Here is an 18,747-nt window from a genome sequence, read left to right as displayed (position 1 = left end):
CCCGGGCTGGGTGGGGGAGGGGGCTAGTTTATCCTGAGTGGGCTTGGTGGCTAGGATCCTGTGTCACGGAGGGGAGTGTTACCTTGAGGACCAGGAAGGGCATCTTGTAGGGGCAGCAAGGCCAGGAGGGTGCCATGGGGAAGTGAGGAGGTTACCTGACTGGGATCCTAAGAAGGTCAAATGTGTGCAGAAGTGACCCTTCACAATCCCAGTGGCTGATAGTGTGGGGTGAGTTTTGGGGAGGCAGGAGGGTGGGATAGGGTGTACCCCTCTTCCTCAGAGCCCCCACTGCACCCCCTGGGAGGCCCTAAGTTCAGGAATCCTTCTGGTTCTCAATACAAGTATATTTCTAGATGAGGTCCTTACTTTCCAGTCCTGTGAACTTGGAGACAAAGAGGCTGATAGATCATCTACCTCCGAGGCCCAATCTCCCATGTATACCTGTGTACACATGAGCACACACACAGGGGAGTCTTGGAAGCAGAAGCCCTGCAGATGCACTCACAAGGGGACAGACACATACCCAGGTTGCTAAAGGTGCACACCCTCCACCAGGGACAAGGCAGCTCAAAAGCCGCACATACTCTAATCTGTTGGTCTATACTGTGTGCTGTTTTGTTGCCCACCAATCTGTCTGCATTTGCAGACCATTCCTTTGATTCCCACCAGGCCCAGGGCCCACTGCTTTTACTGTGTTCTTCCTTTCTACCCCTTCTCCCTTCTCTGGTTGGCCTCCAGATCAGGCTTGAGGAATTGAAGGGATAAGGCAAGATCCAAGCAGGAGAGTATGTTTTATGGGAACACCATGGAGGAAGTGTAGAAAGCACAGGCCACTACTACAAACCCAACTCAAAACCAGTTATTAAAAAAACAAAAACAAAACCAAACTAAGTTATTAAGTGGCTACTGGGTGCCAGCCCCATTGTGGGCACCTAGGGTGCTAAGCGAGTAAGGCAAGGGCCCTGCAGTTAGGAGCATCATGTCTAGTGGGGGAGGCAGACATGTAAACAACTCCCTGGACAGACTGTGGGACAGAACGTGCCAAGTGCTTTAACAGGCCCTGGGAGAGCACCCAAAATCATTTTCTTTTGACAAATGGCTGGGCTGTAAACAATTTCCTCCCTACCCCCGTGCCACATCCCTTGCCCCATCCTCTTCCTAGACATGTATGATCCTCGATCTCTATAGCTATTTCCTCTTGTCTCCCTTCTGCTCAATGACCTCAACCTTCCTTGCCAACCTAGAACAGAGGGGTTGTTAGCCCGTAGGAGGGTCTTCACAGAGGCATTGAACTTTAGAATGCAGGCAGTGAATCAGGACCTAGTTCCTGGGTGGCTCCCTTCAAAGGTATTAGGCTAACTGTGAGAGGCCGGGAGGTAGATGTCCCTGGCTGCAGAATAACGCAGGGCTGAAAGAATCTGGAGGAAGTGAGGGTCCCCCCTGTTCAGTGGGAGGTGAGGCGAGCTCCTGCCCTTTCCTAGAGTAGTATCTGGAAGGGGTCTGGGCTGGAGAAGTGCCTCTGCTGACACCTGTCTGTTCTTCCCTGTCTTCCCCATCCATGCCTTCTTCCGTTTAATTGACATCTTTGTGTCCACCTTTGGACTCCGTTTCTGTGCCATCCAATTTACCTGTCTTTGCTGCCTGGGTCTCTTCCGGCCCTATCTGGTTTTGATTGCTATATCTGCCTCCTGGGGCGTCTCCTCTGCACTTCTCTGTACGGACATCTCCTTCTCCTTTCCTCTCCCCATGGCTCACTTCTGTGTTTACCATTGGTCCTGGGCTTCCACTTCGATTTTATCTTTCCTCTCCCTATCCTGTCTCTTCGTCTGTCATCTTTGGTGCTGGCCTCTGCCCTTCCATTGCTGCATCCACCTCTGTGCTCAACTTGTTCATTCTCTCACTCCTCCACTCATCTTGTTCCCTTATCTTTGCCCTTCTGAGCAGCAGCGTCCCATCCAGCCCTCTTTCACCAAGTCCCTCTGCCGTGAGTCCCACTGGAAGTGCCTGCTGCTCTCACTACTCATGTATGGCTGCCTGGGGGCCGTGGCCTGGTGTCATGTCACCACGGTGACCCGCCTCACCTTCAGCAGCGCCTACCAGGGCAACAGCCTCATGTACCACGACAGTCCCTGCTCCAATGGCTATGTCTACATCCCCTTGGCCTTCCTGCTCATGTTGTATGCCGTCTACCTGGTGGAGTGTTGGCATTGCCAAGCCCGCCATGAGCTGCAGCATCGTGTTGACGTGAGCAGCGTGCGGGAGCGTGTGGGCCGCATGCAGCAGGCCACACCCTGCATCTGGTGGAAGGCCATCAGCTACCACTATGTCCGTCGTACCCGCCAGGTCACCCGATACAGAAATGGCGACGCCTACACCACCACCCAGGTGAGGGGCTGGGGGAAGGAAGTGTCAGTGAAGGCGGATAGGGAAGAGCCTCCCGGGTACTAGTGGGCTCTGCACCAGGGAGGCAATAGTGTAGTAAGAACAGCATACATGAGGACTTTCCAAATAGTCAAGCATTTCTTTAATCTTCATAATGATTTTCGCTTTTCAGATGAGGAAACTGAGGCCTAGAGAAGTTAACTAACCTGCCGAAAGTCAAACAGCTCCTGTGTACCGGAGCTGAGATTTTGAACTTTGGATAGTCTAGCTTTAGAGTCTATACTGTTTATGACTATTTAATAGTTGTGAGATGCCTTCACTTGCACAGCCCCATGGCATCCTCTCAGCTGTTCAACGAGTCTTCTTTCAAGGGTGAAAAGACATAAAGCTCAGTGACTTGTCCAAGACTAGCACTTCTTCAGTGGTAGTCAGTGTCAGTCTCAAACAGAAATCCCAAATCTAAGCTCAAGGCGCACAAAAGAGATGGTCATCAGTGGCAAAAGGGTGGAGGTGGGTAAGGGAGGCCGTATAGGGGTGTGTCAGCAAGTCAGTCAACACTTCTGGGATTGGCCAACATTAGATAGGTTTGCATCTTGCAGGAAGAGCTGTCGCTTGATGAGAGTGACCTCTGTCTCATTATTGGAATAGGTAGATAGAAGCCTGGGTCCAGTGAGAAGCAGGAAGGCGCCCGAGTGCTAGTTAAGGAACAGAGAAACCAGAGATAAAGTGTTCCTCAGATGTTCTCTAGAGAGCCTATTTGGAAATAATCTTGTAAAAGGGAAGGAGAGGATGCTGTTTGTGTTGATGAGGGGACAGTGGCAAGGCAGGGTCTGCTCCTCAGAGGAAGCAGAGCTTAACGAAGTTAATGTAGAACACTCAAAGTCTTTCTAGTCTGTCCTCATCTCGGATTCACTGATTTAACTGAGGCCTCAGTTTCTTCTGAAATCAGATTTTAGCTGTTTAGAGAGGTTCTTTGTTTACAGGGACGCGTTTAGGGTTTGGCCAGGATACTGGGGCTGCGTTGGGAATGGGCGAGGATAAGCAGAGAGAACGGGTTGCCTGGTGCGGCCGTGCGGCCCCCAACTACTGCCATCTTTCCCCTCACCCCAGGTATACCATGAGCGCGTCAACACACATGTGGCGGAAGCCGAGTTCGACTATGCGCGCTGTGGGGTCCGAGACGTGTCCAAGGCACTGGTGGGGCTAGAGGGCGCGCCAGCCACGCGGCTCCGCTTCACCAAGTGCTTCAGCTTCGCCAGCGTGGAGGCTGAGAACGCGTACCTGTGCCAGCGCGCCCGCTTCTTTGCTGAGAACGAGGGCCTGGACGACTACATGGAGGCCCGCGAGGGCATGCACCTGAAGAATGTGGACTTCCGCGAGTTCATGGTGGCCTTCCCAGACCCGGCTAGACCGCCGTGGTACGCCTGCTCGTCGGCCTTCTGGGCGGCCGCTCTGCTCACGCTGTCGTGGCCCCTGCGCGTGCTCTCCGAGTACCGCACGGCCTACGCGCACTACCACGTGGAGAAGCTCTTCGGCCTGGAGGGCCCGGGCTCAGCGAGCAGCGCGGGGGGCGGCCTAAGCCCCAGCGACGAGCTGCTACCCCCGCTCACCCACCGCCTGCCGCGGGTCAACACGGTGGACAGTACGGAGCTCGAATGGCACATTCGCTCCAACCAGCAGCTGGTGCCTAGCTACTCGGAGGCGGTGCTCATGGACCTGGCGGCGCTGGGGGCGCGCTGCGCGGGGGGCGCGGCGGGGGGCTACGCGCCCACCTGCCGCTATGGCGGAGTGGGCGGCCCGGGCGCAGCGGGCGTAGCCCCATACCGGCGCAGTTGCGAACACTGCCAGCGCGCGGTGAGCAGCTCGTCCATCTTCTCGCGGAGCGCCCTGAGCATCTGTGCCAGCCCGCGGGCTGGCCCGGGGCCTGGCGGGGGCGCGGGCTGCTCGGGCAGCCGCTTCTCCCTCGGCCGCCTCTACGGCTCCCGGCGCAGTTGCCTGTGGCGCAGCCGGAGCGGGAGCGTCAACGAGGCGAGCTGCCCCACGGAGCAGACGCGGCTGTCGAGCCAGGCCAGCATGGGCGATGACGAGGACGACGACGACGACGAGGAGGCTGGGCCACCACCGCCCTACCACGATGCCCTCTACTTCCCCGTGCTTATTGTCCACCGGCAGGAGGGGTGTCTGGGCCACAGTCACCGGCCGCTCCACCGCCACGGCTCCTGTGTAGAGACCTCACTGTGACCTTGGCCTCCTTCCTGCCCCTTTCCTGACTGTATGTAGCAGGGAGAGTCATGATGGCTGAACTGAGGCTGTTCTGGGCAGGGAGAGGGGAAGGCGAGGCCCACCCTATAGACAAGATGTCATCAGCTTGGCCTCTCACCTTCTCTGTACATAGAAACAGAGGGGTGAGAGGGAGGCCGCAGCTCCCCAGAATCCCACCCTTGCAGAGTCACCTTTTCCAGCTCCACCCCTGAGCTTCTAAGGGGACCTCTACCCTTCCTACCCATTTGAGATCTCCTGCCCAGCCTTTCCAGGGATCTTCCGACTGTTATTGTGGCAGCAGTGCTATGGGGACAGGCAGTGGGCTTCATCTCAGATGAGGGGCTTTTGCTGTGTAGCCCGGAGGTGTAGAGCCTCTGAGGCAGGGGAATTGGAGCTTTCCTTCCTCTGTTGCTTCACCTCTCAGGGAGGTCTCTCTGAGCTGAGGAGGGATAGTGGTCTGGTGAGCAGTTGGGCTGGCTACCAGCCAGCTAGGAATTCAGTGGGTCTGAGGTTTGAGGGCAGGTGTCAGCCCAACAATCCATTCCAACTCCATGGAAATGTCCTTCTCTTCTTGGCATTGGCCCAAGTGACTGGGGTTTCCTCTCTGCCACTCCCTCCGCTGTTGTTTATCTCACTGGGCCCCAGGAGTCTCGGGCCCTGGAGGACTGTGCTCATCACACAGCCAGCGCTCAGCTCCTGACTCTGCAGAGCTGTTGCCACGGAGAAGGGGAAGGGATGAGGTAAAAATCCCCAGGGCCTGGCGAGGCAGCAGCCTCATACCTCTGTTCTGCATGGGAATACCCTTCAGAGGAGGTGAGATGCTGGGATACCCTAAGGAGGCAGGGCACGAGACAGATCTGGGTAATGGGGAACATTGGAAACAGGAGTAAAAGAGAAGGGCCACGGAGGGGTGGGGTGGGGAGGGCAGTAGAAGGTGGAGTAAAGGGACCTTCACAGAGGGAGTTATCTATGGAGGGGTGACACTCTCCTCCCCGTTGTGAGGGTTGGAGTGGACAGTGGTTGCCTCTTAAACAGGCCTCTGCAAAACTGAGGGTGTTGTCACGGGCCCCAACTGGAGAAATACTCAATTCCAGTGGCGGGTCATAGGCAGGAATTCTCTAAATCTTGCCTGACCCCTGCAGCTTCCTCCCCGTGTCCTACCTGGTGAGCCCTGCTGGGTGTCCTGGGGTGTTCAAAGAGACATCCTGCCACCACCTCAGTGCACTGAGCCCAGGTTCTGTTTCCCTGAAGCTCCGAAGCCACCTTCTCTCCCCTGCGCCTTCCTCCCCCCAAATGTGCTTCAGTGTGCATGTCTGTGCCACCTTCCTGACCCCCTCGACTTCCCTGGCTAAGGTTTTTCCCAGCAGATTTTAGTGCCCAGGGATTGAGCTCACATTTCAAGCCGAGAGGGGAACCCTTGGGCCACCCGGGCATTGCTCACCACCACGCTTTTCACATTTCTGAGCCATCAGAGCCCCTCTCCCCCTCCTTCCTCTGGTCCAGCTGGGTCAGCCCCTGCCAGTGGGCATGGCCTCCACCTATGCAACATCTCTGGCTCCCCTCACTTCTGTCCCTAGGGAGGGGAGACACAAATTGTGAGGACACTGAGGCCCATGGTCAGTCGGGGTTGAGATTTAGCTTCATGTGGAGACGTTGAGCTGGGAAGGGAGGGAAAGCCAGAGAAGAGGAGGTTTCCCTGGCAGCCATGCCCACCTGCCCCCAGTACTGGGCTGCCTGGACCTAAGTCTGTGCTCCTTGGGTGCCTGGCAGTTGGAGTGCCCTTCTTTCCCCTGAATGGACATCTGTGAGGTCCAGGTGGTGAGCTGAGACCTTGGGCCCCTGTTTTAGGCCAGCTGGCACTTGGTTATCATGTTCTCTTGAGGGGGTGCAGCTTGGCCGCCTCACAGCTCCAAGGAGAGAGGAACTCGGCTCCTCTTCCCTGAGGCGTGTTCCTAAGACAAAGCCTGAAAAAAAAAAAAAAGACAAAGCCTGGGCCAGGAGGAGGGGAAGAGGGGCTCCTGTTATTATTTTTGCCTGTACTGACCATTTCTGCCTAGGCCTTCTCACAGACAACCTCACCTCCCACACATGCACAGACTTAGAGAGAAACCAATTCTTTGGTCTATTTTCTTGGTAGCTTTATTGATTGCCAGGGAAAACTAAAACCAGAAAATTAATTAATCTCTAAAATTAAACTTTACACTGAATGTTCTTGTTTCTCTAATTAGGACCTCTGCTAGTGGCTGTGGCAACACACACACACACACACACACACACACACACACACGCACTTTTGCACTCCAGAACTGTCAGAGGGAGTCAGGCATAGACAGTCAGACTCCAGGTAGCCGGGTAAGGTACATATGCAGTCACGCCTAAGCCCCTCTGGTGCTCTGCTGGCGCCTGCTTGTTTGAAAGAATCCTTGGATGGCAGGCACCCCTGGGCTATAGTGGCAGCACCTGACCTGCTCCTTAGGAACATGAGTCTGGGAGCTTTGGCTTCTCCACCAAAGGATGGGGGATGTGTCTCAGCCTGAGTCAGTCAGGTTCTTTGGTCCCTGGGCATTGATGGGACTCCTGTGTGGTCCAGGGCAGCCACAGGGTGATGGGGACTCACGGGAGGGCACCTGGAGGGCTCCATGCATCCTGGGACAAAGGCTTGTAGAGTGGGCTGGGTCTGGCTGAGGTGGAGACAGGTCTCTGTCAATTGGGTGCATCACATTGTGGCCTTTCTGTCGTGGATTTCCAAGCGCAAAGATTGTACAAATCAAACTGGTGGATAATAAAGTTGTGGATGACTCACAGATTCCCTGGTATGGTGAAATTGACTAGCCTCTCTCCCACATCTTTCTGGAGTAGAAGGCTCTAGTGTAGCCTGAGGGGAACGTGTTTGTGTGTAAAGGTTAAGAGATTATGCAGAGAGGAAAATAGAGGGGAGATAGTTCAGGGAGAACAGGAGATCCCCCTCAGGGAGCCTGGTCTTTCAGTGTTGTTCCTTTCTTTTTTTTTTCCCCCCCTATTTCCAAAAGAAGTTGACTTTTGGGAGAGCCCAGTTCTCTCCTCCCTGGACACTTTCATAGCTCCTGCCCTTCCCCATGCCTCTCCCTTTCCTCACATCTTTACCCTCACAGCTCTTGATCACTCATCACAAGTGAATATTCTGCACCCAAGTGACCAAGGATACTCATGTCTCTTCCTCTTCTTCTTTTAGAAAGACGTGAGGCTCTGCAGCAGGTATAGCTGGGGAGAGTTCAAAGAGGGCCCCAGCCTTGACCCCATCTCATCCTGGATTCTCAGGGCCACTGCTGAGGGGCGACAAGGAGTGGTCAGGATTCAAGGTCCGCTGGCGGGCTGCTTCACGGTTAGCATGGAGGGTCTGGCCGATGAGGTACTCGCTCTCCTGAGCCACATCCGACAGGCGAAGGTCAAACTCCAGGAGGGTGTGATTATCTGACATCCCCTCAAGGAGCTGCTTCCCACCATCCTGGTAGAGAGGGAGGTGAAAGGGAAGAGGTCATGTGTACATGCGTGTGTATACACAAGTCACACACATATAGATAGGACTGATGTAAAAGTTTCACAATGCTTGGCCTATTTGTGTAGTAGCCTATGTTGACATTCTCTCGCCCCTTCTCATTTCTCCATTTCACTGGAAAAATGGTGACCAAGACTCATTGAACTGATTCATCAACCCTTTAAAGAATTGGAAAATGTGTATCTATGGAAAACATACCATCTAAAATTGGAAAATCTACCATCTGTGATGGTAATTCCATTCCTCTTGACTGGTTTAGCAACTGGCATGTGAAACAGATCTGGTTGGTGCGATGTGAGAGTGAAGTCTGGAGGAGGTGGCTTCTGGGGAAGTTGTCCTCACTCTGAACAAGGGAGACCAAGAAGAGTGAAGTTTTCTCTTCCTGCTTCTGGGCACGTCCTCTGTGTGAGACGCTTGCACTTTGGGAGCTATCTTGGGACCAGGAAAGGAATACTAGAGAGGCCACCGCCAAGGGGCTGAGGTGCCAGAGAAGAGAGAAGTCGTGAGTCATGGAAATTAACAACCTCAGGACTCTGTACCTGGGAACTTCTGGTGATGAAAGCTAATGAATATTCTTGTTTCAGCTGTTTCCTAGTTAAGCTTCCTGTGACTTGTAGCCAAGGGCATCTCCTCTGGAGATAGGGTGTGCTTTAAGCAAGGCTGTTCTTACGGGGTGGTGGCGTTGAGGGGGCTGGGGCCACACTGGAGGTTCAGGGGAGAACCCTCATCACTAGTTCCCGCAGCTCCAGCCCCTTCTGGGTTTGGCGGGCTACATCCAGTGTGGGAAAAGGTCCTACTTAGGAAGTAGGGTGTGCTGTGCTATCCTTACAACCTTATCTTTGTTTGTGAAATCAATTTAAAGGGTCACAACAGCACTAAAAAACTAAGACAAAACCAAACCAACAATATAGAGTAGAATATAAAGAATATACATTTAAAACATCAACTTATTTCACAGCAGTAAAAGGAAGTTTCAATTCATTTTGGTTTTGTTTTCATGTAAGTGGCATCTCGGACTCCAGGAATTGGGCAAGAAAGTTTAAAGGACCCTGTTGGTTGGAAGGGAGCTGGGCCTTCACTCAGTTCCAAGTTTGAATTATAGCTCTGCTACTTCCTAGTGACAGGATGCCCTTGGCAAATTCATTAACTCCTCTGAGGCTCAGTTTTCCATTTTGAGTTAATAACATGCATCTTACTGGATTAACAGGAGCCTTGGAGATGCAGTGGTTAAAGCACTTGGCTGCTAATTAAAAGGCCAGGGGTTTGAATTCACCAGTTGTTCTATGGGGAGAGGGGGAGCAGTCTGCTTCTGTAGATTCAAAGCCTTGAGAATTCCTTTGGGGCTCTCTCTTCTAGCGTGACCATGGGTCAGTATCCACTCAATGGTAGGAAGTTAGGTTTTTACCAGATAATTGTGAAGAATAACAGAAATATAATGCATATCTGATACTTAGTATAATATGTCATCCTGAATTAGGACAGCAACTAATGATGACTCAAGATTCACTCATGCCCTGTACTGGTTTTATGACTCATTGAATTCCTCCAATAACAACACTTAAAAGGAGGAGGTATTATTACTCTTTCCATGTGTTGCTGTTTTTACTTGTAGTCAAGCTCACTGTGATTCATGTAATGAAACATGGCACGATTCTGTGTCACTGTCACAATTGCTGGTAATTTTGCACCCACTGTTGCAGCTGTTATCCCCATTTGACAGATGAGAAAGTGGAGGCCCAGGGAGGTTAAGTAATTCACCCAAGAGCAAAACGGCAGATGTGGAATTGAAACTATGCAAAGTGCATAATGTCAGTAATCATCCTGGCAAGGGGAGGGTACTAACGCCCCTGCAAAGACCTTGGGCCAGCTCTGTGGTCATGTCTGCCTAAGCAGTGGCTCACCAGGCCAATGTGGTTGCAGGATAGATTGATGCTAGTGAGCGTGGTGTTGACAGAGAGCACTTGGGACAGCAGTGTGGCGGTGGGCTCAGACAGCTCGTTGCCCCCGAGGTGCAGCGTGGTGAGGCACTTGTTGGTCTGCAAGGCATGGGCCAATGCCTGGCCTCCCTCGTCCTCGATGCAATTGAGGCGTAGGTTGAGGCTAACGAGGTTGGTGTTGTGTGCCAGGGCGTGAGCCAGCGCCTGGGCGCCTGGGGCCCGCACCTGGTTGTTGGTCAGGTTGAGTACACGCAGGTGGCTGTGGTTCAGGAGCTTGGCAGCAGCACGCACGCCACGGTCTCCGATGAGGTTGTGTGACAGGTCCAGCTCTTCAAGGGCAGGGTGGTCTAGGAGGCTACGGATCAGGATGCGTGCCTTGTCGTCATCTACCCTGCTCCGAGTCAGCCTGAAGACCTGCAAGAAGGCAAAGAGTCTCAAGGTCCCACTGGGAGGGGGAGAATCTTCCTGCTGCCCCTGCAGAAGGCAGGTGAAGAAAGAAGGGAGCTAACAGAGGCTGGAAAGGCTGCTCATCAGGCCTTGGACACTTGGTCAGCTCTTGACCTGTACAGATCTACCCTTCATCTCACATATTTTGAGCTTGTCATCAGGAGGGCCCTGTCTTTGGAAAAAGGCATCATGCTAGGAGGGTCAGCCAGAGAGGAAGACCTCTAATGAGATCCACTGACACGGCGAGTGCAGCCATGGACTTGAGCATGGTGGAGATCACGAACATGGCTCAGGACAAGGCAAGGTTCTGACCTGCAGTTTCCAGGATCGCTCTGCGTCGTAAGTGATGCTGTGGCACCCAGCACCCGCCCCCATCATAGCTGTTGTTGTTAGGGGCTGTCCAGTTGAGTACTCATAGTGACTCTATGAATAGCAGACGTGAACCCTGCCCTGTCCATTCTCACGATATCTGAGTATGCAGAATTGGTGGCAAACAGTAGAGAGAAAAGGGAGCTCTAGTGGCTGTGTGGTAAGGAGTTTCACTGACAACACAAAGACAGGTGGTTCGAATCCACCAGCTGCTCTGTGGAGAAAGATGGGCAGTCTCCTTCCCTGTGAAAATCCACTGGAGAGTCAGCTCTGAGTTAGTTTCAACTTGATGGCACATCACAACAACAACAGTAGTAGTAGTAGAAGGAAAGGACTACTACTTATTGAGCAATTACAATGTGCTGGGCAGTTGCTAGAACATTCCATGACCATTGTTTCTAACCTTCAGCTTCCCAGTGAGGTAGAGAAAGTTTCCCCACTATATAGATAGAAAATGGAGCCTTACAGACATGGCACCATCTGCTCCAGGTCCCCTCGTGATTAAGGGGTAATGGCAGGTTCTGAATCCTGCTGTTTGATGATCAGCCCCTGAGTGCACTCTCCTCCTCACATGGTCTGCCACGCAGGAAGCGGGAGCCGGGGGTGGGGGGAACACATTGAAGGAACTTGTCAGGTGAGAAAGGGGGGAAACAAATAGAGAGGGTGAGAGGTAGAAATAGATGAAAAAATAAAGGAGTAGCAATAGTGTTCTCTTCCTCTGTTTTATTTACATCCCTTTTAGTCAGCTTGGGATCTTTTGTCCTCTTGTCTTTTCATCACATCTATTTGGCAAAATCTCAACCCTGAATCAACCCTATGTTCTAGTTTCTGCATGTCTGTGTCCAAGCCAAAAAAAGAAAAAGAAGGTCACATGACAGGGCTTGTTAGCACCACTGAAAATTTATTATCTCCAACAACCAATAGGCCCTCAATGCCATTGCCAACCCAATTATGTCTCTCTGGCCAACTTACGCTTTCATAATCTACAGCAGTTGTCTAAGCTCCCTCCAGCCTCTTTGAACCACAGATGGTCCTCCTACACTCCATTTCAGCAGGCAAACTAACCACCCCATTTACAGGGGAATGAGCGGCCACTGGATGGGATGGGATTTCCTCATTTTTTTGACCTTAAAAGCAAATCCACACATACTGCTATCTCCTTCACTAGGTCTCTTCTTGATTCACCTTTGGCCCTTACCCTTTAGACTCTGTTCAGAACTAAAGCTTCTACTGCCACCTTCATGAAGAAGATGGCTTACTTTTCCACCTTCAACTCGGATCCCTTACCTGAACTTCAGCATTACCTGCCCAAATAACAAAATGACTCCTTCTCTGGGATGCCGCAGAGCTACCTCAAAGGCAAACTGAACACACTGGCTTTCTCTTCAAACCCAGGTCTCTTCCTACATTCCCTCCTGCGTCTATCTAGCCTCACAAGCCAGAGGCCCTGGTGTTGAGTTTGCCTTCTCTTCCAGACCCTGCTTTGGCCAGCAGGGCCAGTTGATCTGATTGCTTAAATGGCTCTTTAATTTCTCCAATTCTCTGTCTCCATGGACACCACCCTCATTCAAACTTCTCACATCTCCATTTGGATATGGCAGTGATCCTCTTGGACGATCTATCTACCATGCCCATTGTAGCCTCATCCCAGCTGCTCTCTATTACAAACTGAGAGATCTTTCCGTATTTTTTTTTAAAAGCCGCAATAATGTGACCTCCTTTTAGCCTAAAACCCTTGGAGAGTGTCCCAGAGCTCTTAAAGACAGAGTCCTTAACACGATCTCCTTCATCCAGTGAGTCTGGCTAACTGTTGTTTCTCCACCGTCATTCCACATATCCATTTTTCACGTCACTTCTGGCTCAAGTCACACACCCTTCTCCTTCAGGCCCTTGACTTTGCTGTGTGCACTTTGCCCTTAAACCAAAACACTGCTGTTGACTCACTTCTGACTCACAGTGATCCGTTAGGACAGTGGACAGAGTTGAACTGCCCATAGAGTTTCTAAGGCTGTAAATGTTCAGAGAAGCGGGACTGCTGCCACACCTTTGTCTTAGCGCATGGTCAGTGGGCGTGAGCTACTGACTGATTGGTTAGCAGGTGAGTGCTTTAACCGCTGTGCCACCAGAGTCCCAGTCTGCCCTTATAACCTCAGTAAGGGCCCTTCCCTCTGCCTGGGATGGTTCTTCCCTCTCTCCTCCAACTGTCACGCCTACTTTCCCTTCTTATCTCTGCTTAAGTGAGACTTGCCCAGGGAAACTCTCCTTGGCAAGGTCAAATCTCTCTTTTATGGTGTCTCATACAGAGCATTTCTTCTTTGCAGTGTTCATCTAGTTTACCATTTTCTGCGCTGTCAGAGGAAAATGCAGGACACTGAGTTACACTTGAGTTTCAGGTACACAGTAAGGCCCGTGTGATCTTGGAGACATGTTGCCATTATAAACTGGTGCAGTCAGCTGTCACATGCACAATGGAACTCAATCTTCCCATTCCTGGTACCATCCCCATTACTGGCTGTAGATAAGACTGTTATGAAATCAGTGTTTTCATTACCTGATTCCCATGCTAAAAAGCTAGTCAAATTTTTATTTGCCCAATCTGAGGTCAAAGACTTCTTTTTTTATGTGTGTACTGTCAAATTGGATCTGACTGGTACAAGAGGCGATTGTTCCTCCTTCTTCAGCAGAGCTTCTGGTGGATTTGAACAGCGTACCTCTGAGATTGCAGTGCAGCTTCTTGCCATGAGGCCACCAGAGCTGGCCACCAAAGACTTCTTTAAAGTGCTAAAGAATATGGATGCCATTTTAAAGACTAAGGTGTGCCTAATTCAAACCATGATATTTTTAGCTGCTTTCTATGCATAAAGTTGGACAATGAATACAGAAGACTGAAAAAGAATGGATGGTTATGAATTGTGGTATTGGCAAAAAGTGTTGAATATCCTGCGGACTGTCAAAAGAACAAATGGATTTGTGGTGGAGGAAGTTCAGTCATGGTGCTCCTTAGATGGTGAGACTTTATCTCACATATTGTGGGATGTTGTCAGAGATGTGAATCCTCAGAAGGGGACAGCATGCTTGGAAAGGCGAAGGGTGAGAGAAGGTGAGAAGACCCTCAATGAATTGACACAGTGACTACAGCAATGGGTTTGGGCATGGAGGAGGGTGCAAAGACAGTGCAGGATAGGGCAGAGTTTAAGATGTGTTGTGCATGTGGTTGCTAGGATGTTGAGTCAACGTGACAGCACCTAACAATAACAAAACTGACAGCCCTACCTGAAGTGCAATTTTGCATTTAGATACTTGGTTAATGTCTTTCATCAGCTCCATAGAGCACAAATGGTATAAATCTGCTCACTGCTGTATCTTCAGCACCTAGGACAGGGACTTGCTTTGTGCTATATTACCAGAGCCTTCAATGTGCATGAAAACCATTCTCAGGGAAGAAGGAGGTGAGAGGAAGCAGATGGTAAGGGAGGCGGAAGTTGTGTTATTGTTGTTATATGCTACCAAGTTGCTTCTGATTCATAGTGACCCTATGAACGGTAGCTCTGAACCCTGTCCTATCCTGAGCCAATCTCACTATTACTGTATCAATCCATCACCTCCAGGGTCTTCCCCTCTTCCCCTGTCCCTACATCATTCCAAACTTGATGTCCCTCTCCGAAAACTGGTCCCTCCTGGCAACATGTCCAAAGTACATAAGATGGAGCTTCAAAATCCTTGCCTCCAAGGAGCAGCTTGGTTCCACCCTCTCCAGGTCAAACCTTATTGCTCTCTTGGCAGTCCAAGGCATGTTCTATTACTACTCTTCTCCAGAACTACAACTCAAAGGCATGGAGGGGAGCAGACATCACAGCGAAGTTGAGAAAGGAAGGTGGGGGAAGGCTGGAGCAGGGGGTACCTTAAGGGTGTGGCACGCCTTGATGGTGGCCGCCAGTGCGTGGCAGTCGTGGTAGGTGAAGAGGAAGAGGTTCCACTCGAAGTTCATGCCACAGTCCTTGACACCATACACCAAGTCTAGCTCCTCCAAGTGTGGCAGGCCCGCGACCAGGTCACACAGCTGGTAGTGGTCGATGGTGAGCTCCTCCAGCTCACCCTCGCTGCCGGAATCGGATTGGTCTCTGTCCCGGGGTGAGGATGGGAACCGAACTGGCGGGAGGAACTGATCCACGCGGATACTGCGCACGTAGTTCCTGCAGAGCGGCAGCAGGTCGAGGATGACGCAGGGGTCTGTGGTGCCGGGAATGAAGTACTTTATCAGGTGCTCGAGGTGCCGCTCGAAGAACATGCGCTTCCAGCTGCCCCCGTGCCGGGCCACGTGGCACACGGGCCAGCGCTGAATGCAGCAGCGGCGCCAGTAGTTCTCATCATCGATCAGGTTGGCGGTTACCGACAGAGGCAGGTCTGGGGACAGGTGGTCCAGGACCTGCTGCTGGTGCTGGGGGAGCAGCTGCTTCAGGATAGGGTTGTCTTTGGAAACAGGAAGGAAAGCAGCGGTCACAGTGTTGGGGGACACCACAACATGGGACCCCGTGCTGGACCACTGAGGAAAGAGCAATCCTCCCCTCCCCTAGAGAAGCCCCAGTCCGAGCAGGGAGATCCCTGTGTTCTCTAAGCCTTCTCTGCTTTGGAGTGTTCCCTGCTTGGAAGGGGGACACTCAGCGTCTGTTCTCTGGGACCTCCAGAACCGAGAAGGAATCTCAGGTCCAATCTTAATTATCACCCAGTTTGATGAAGATCCTGTCCTTAAGAGAGAGCTCCCTGTCTGGTGGGTGAGGCTGGCAACTCATCCTTGGGAAAGGATTATTTACATAGCATTGTCCTTCCCCACATGGCAGGGAAGATGTCAACAGAGGGAGAGTGTTTAGCCAGGTGGGGCTTTCTGGAGGGAGCAGGGCTGTGTGGTTTGGCCTAGATGGAAGGGAAGTGTCAAGTGGAGATGAGGACAGGGACCATCAGAGGATCCGTCCAGCCTCTGAGCTGTGAGCCCCCAGGCACTCCTCAACCACGCTGCCCGCCCCTGGCCTCCCTGCCTCTCAAGATTGGGGCAGACTCACTCTGGAAGTTCTTGATAATGTGCTGAATACAGAGCTCTGTGAGCAGGGGCACAATGGCCAGTGACCACTCAGCATCCTCAGCGATGATCCGGCGCAACCGGTGTACGTTGGGTGTCCCGCTCTTCTTGGCTTTGATGGGTGAGGCCGTGCCTGTAGGCCTCCTGGACTGTAAGGCTGTGTCTGTGACCTGGTCTGTAGTGGAGGGCTCTTCCTGGGTTGTGTCTGTGACTTTGTCAGCGTCTGGCACCGGCTGATTGTCCTGCATGGTGGAGACTGGCAATGCAGGGGCAGCTGGACCCCTCGTGACCTCGAGACAGAAGGCTGCTCAGACTGGCAGGTCCCTGATGCTGCTTGGGACCTGGATCAAGAGAAAGACGGTATAATGTTATGTGGGGGGATCTCAGTGAGCATCTACCAAGAAGGCGGTCGGGGTGGTGCTTAGGGGTCAGTCTGTAGGGTGGCATGGATCCAGGGGCAAATCTCACCCCTTTGGAGAAATTATGGAGCCCCTCCTCTGAGTCTCTAAAATGAGATTAACAGAGATTTCTGGGCAAGATGGCAGATGAGAGAGGTAGTTGTCCAGATCCCCTCCAGAAAACAGATACAGGTAATTCTGGAACCCCAAGTTTAAAAAGAAAAGACAAGGAAGAGTGAAAACTTTGAATAAGGAAAGAGACCAACACGGAACCATACATAGCACAGGCTGGCCATTTTGAACAGCTGACTGTCCGGCATTGGGACTGAGGCAGTGTGCATTCCAGTGGTTAATGATGAGAAGGGTGTGATCCCCTCTTCTTGTCCCTGGAACACTCTTGAAGATCAAGAGAGCGATTTTCAACCCCAAACCTCCACCCGGCAGGCTCATCCCAGTGCCACTGGAGGTCAGGCCTGGGCACCAGGAGCATGTGCATTGCTGTGTACGCAGAGGCACACCCTCTGGGAGCCGGCAGGCTATGTATGCCACGCCTGGCCTGCAGCCAGCGCCTGGAGCCACCACCTCTGACGAGTGCCCTTCTCACTGGGCTTCCTTGTGGATACCTCGCCAGCCACTTTGACCATGTTTGGAGTGGTGTACTCTCTGTGGAGTGTGCCATCCTTGGGCATTTCAGTTTACCAGTGATTATTTCTTCACATTACCTATCTCTCGTGACTGATTCCCTGCCTACGCCCATCCCGTGGACTGGCACATACACGATCCTTAACCAAGCAGACTACCCTAATTCCTGTGAAATCAGGAGAAACTCTGTCCCAGCTTGAGGACCCCACTCCTTGACACCCAGTAGACCAGAAGAGGTGCTACCTATGGCCAAACTCTCATCTTGGGGTGTCAACTACCTCTGAGATGAGCAGAAACTCCGATGTGACTGAGCAACTCCATCCCCAAGCCGGACCAGCAGACACATGGTCCTAGGTCAGACATCTTGCCTCCACTGACCACAGCAGTGACAAGAGGGCAGGCCAAGAATCCAGTCCATCCATCACACATCCTTTTTTCCTCTTTCATCTTTTATTTCTTATAGCTTATGGTTTGCTTGTTTCTTTTCTATTTTGCCTGTATCTTCCCCCGCATCTCCCACGTTCTCTTCTTGCTAGCTTTCCTCCTTTTCCTTGCCTGTCTTCTCTCACACTCTCTTCCTCATTTTTGTCATTTTATTCTGATTCTCCTTTCTTTTTGAACCCCCTCAGTTTTGGTTTTCTAAAAAGGCGAGCTCTGGTGGCTTAGTGGTATGAAGTTGCACTGTCAACTCAAAGGTACACAGTTCGAATCGACAGCTGCTCCATGGGAACAAAGATGGGAAATCAATCCCCGTGTGATTTACTACCTCTGAAAACCCACTAGAGGGCCAGCTATGAGACGGTCCAACCCGGCGGTACTTAACAGCATTTCCTTTTATAGTCCACTCTCCTTTTTGCTTTTTTGGGCACTTTCTGTTACGTTTTGTTTCCCTTTTTGTTTGTCTCATCTGAAGACAGACAGCCACGATACCCAACCACTCATAAAACTCCTGCAGCTTTATTCTTCAGGCAACGCTAAAGACCAGCTCCTGCTCCACCTGACAGGCCAAAGACTGCAGTCCGCCCTGGCCCGGGCTGCCCTCAACTGCTCTACACAAACTGGAAGTAAAACCATCTCTGTTTGCAGATGTTGTGATCCTATATATAGACAATCCCAAAGACTCAGCAGGAAAATGACTGGATCTAATTGACCGATTCAGCAGTGTGACGGGGTAGAAGATTAACGTACTAAAATCAGCCAGAATCTTCTACAGTAAGAAAAAAGAAATCTGAGAAGGAAATAAGGAAAACAGCAGCATTTACAATAACCACCCAAAGATGAAATAGTTAGGAATAAACCTAACTGCCGATACAAAGGGCCTGTACAAAGAAAATGATAAAACACCACTACAAGAAACCCCAGGAGACCGACATAAATGGAAAAATTCATCATGCTCATGGATAAGACTTAAAGTGTAAAAATGACAATACTATCAAAAGCAATCTACAGATATAATGCATTCCTGATCCAGATACCACCATCATTTTTCAAAGAGAAAAAAGTAATCAAGTTTATGTGGAAAAGAGAGAGTCCAGATAAGCAAGATGATAATGAAGAAGTGAGCTCGAGTGGTAAAATAGGAAGCTTGAAGCTTAACATCAAGAAAACAAAGATTCTCACCACTGGGCCAGTTGGCAGCATCATGATAGATGGTGAAGAGATTGAGATTGTTAACAGCTTTAGTTTGCTTGGCTCCACAAT

General features: G+C 51.4%; 2 protein-coding genes across 2 annotated transcripts in view; one reads left to right on the top strand and one right to left on the bottom strand.

Annotated features, from left to right (window-relative positions):
* The window catches only part of TMEM151B (transmembrane protein 151B), an 11,086-nt gene extending 6,463 nt beyond the window's left edge, over positions 1-4,623 (top strand). The window contains exons 3-4 of the mRNA XM_006882136.1: positions 1,945-2,385; positions 3,493-4,623. Of these exons, the coding sequence (XP_006882198.1) occupies positions 1,945-2,385; positions 3,493-4,623 (1,572 nt within the window). The remainder of the gene's footprint in view (positions 1-1,944; positions 2,386-3,492) is intronic.
* Positions 4,624-7,924: 3,301 nt separating this feature from the next.
* TCTE1 (t-complex-associated-testis-expressed 1) lies at positions 7,925-16,254 on the bottom strand. Its single transcript, XM_006882135.1, has 4 exons — positions 15,990-16,254; positions 14,834-15,402; positions 10,081-10,530; positions 7,925-8,128 (listed from the first exon to the last, which is right to left on the bottom strand). Exons 1-4 carry the CDS (start codon positions 16,252-16,254, stop codon positions 7,925-7,927), a joined length of 1,488 nt encoding a protein of 495 aa, XP_006882197.1.
* Positions 16,255-18,747: the final 2,493 nt, after the last annotated feature.

The sequence above is a fragment of the Elephantulus edwardii genome, unplaced genomic scaffold, assembly GCF_000299155.1.
Source record: "Elephantulus edwardii isolate Elephantulus edwardi_28Jun2011 unplaced genomic scaffold, EleEdw1.0 scaffold00017, whole genome shotgun sequence".
NCBI classification, from domain to species: domain Eukaryota; kingdom Metazoa; phylum Chordata; class Mammalia; order Macroscelidea; family Macroscelididae; genus Elephantulus; species Elephantulus edwardii.
The sequence above is the reverse complement of the archived record's forward strand: the minus strand, read 5'-3'. Positions and strand labels throughout refer to the sequence as shown.

Bases quoted from the DNA above. Each gene is read 5' to 3' on its own strand.
- TCTE1 (XM_006882135.1), bottom strand. From the start codon at position 16,254: ATGCAGGACAATCAGCCGGTGCCAGACGCTGACAAAGTCACAGACACA. The intron at 15,403-15,989 runs GTGAGTCTGCCC...CTGTTTCCAAAG, and splicing joins CATTATCAAGAACTTCCAGA to ACAACCCTATCCTGAAGCAG. The intron at 8,129-10,080 runs GTGAGCCACTGC...CCTCTCTACCAG, and splicing joins CCTGCAACCACATTGGCCTG to GATGGTGGGAAGCAGCTCCT.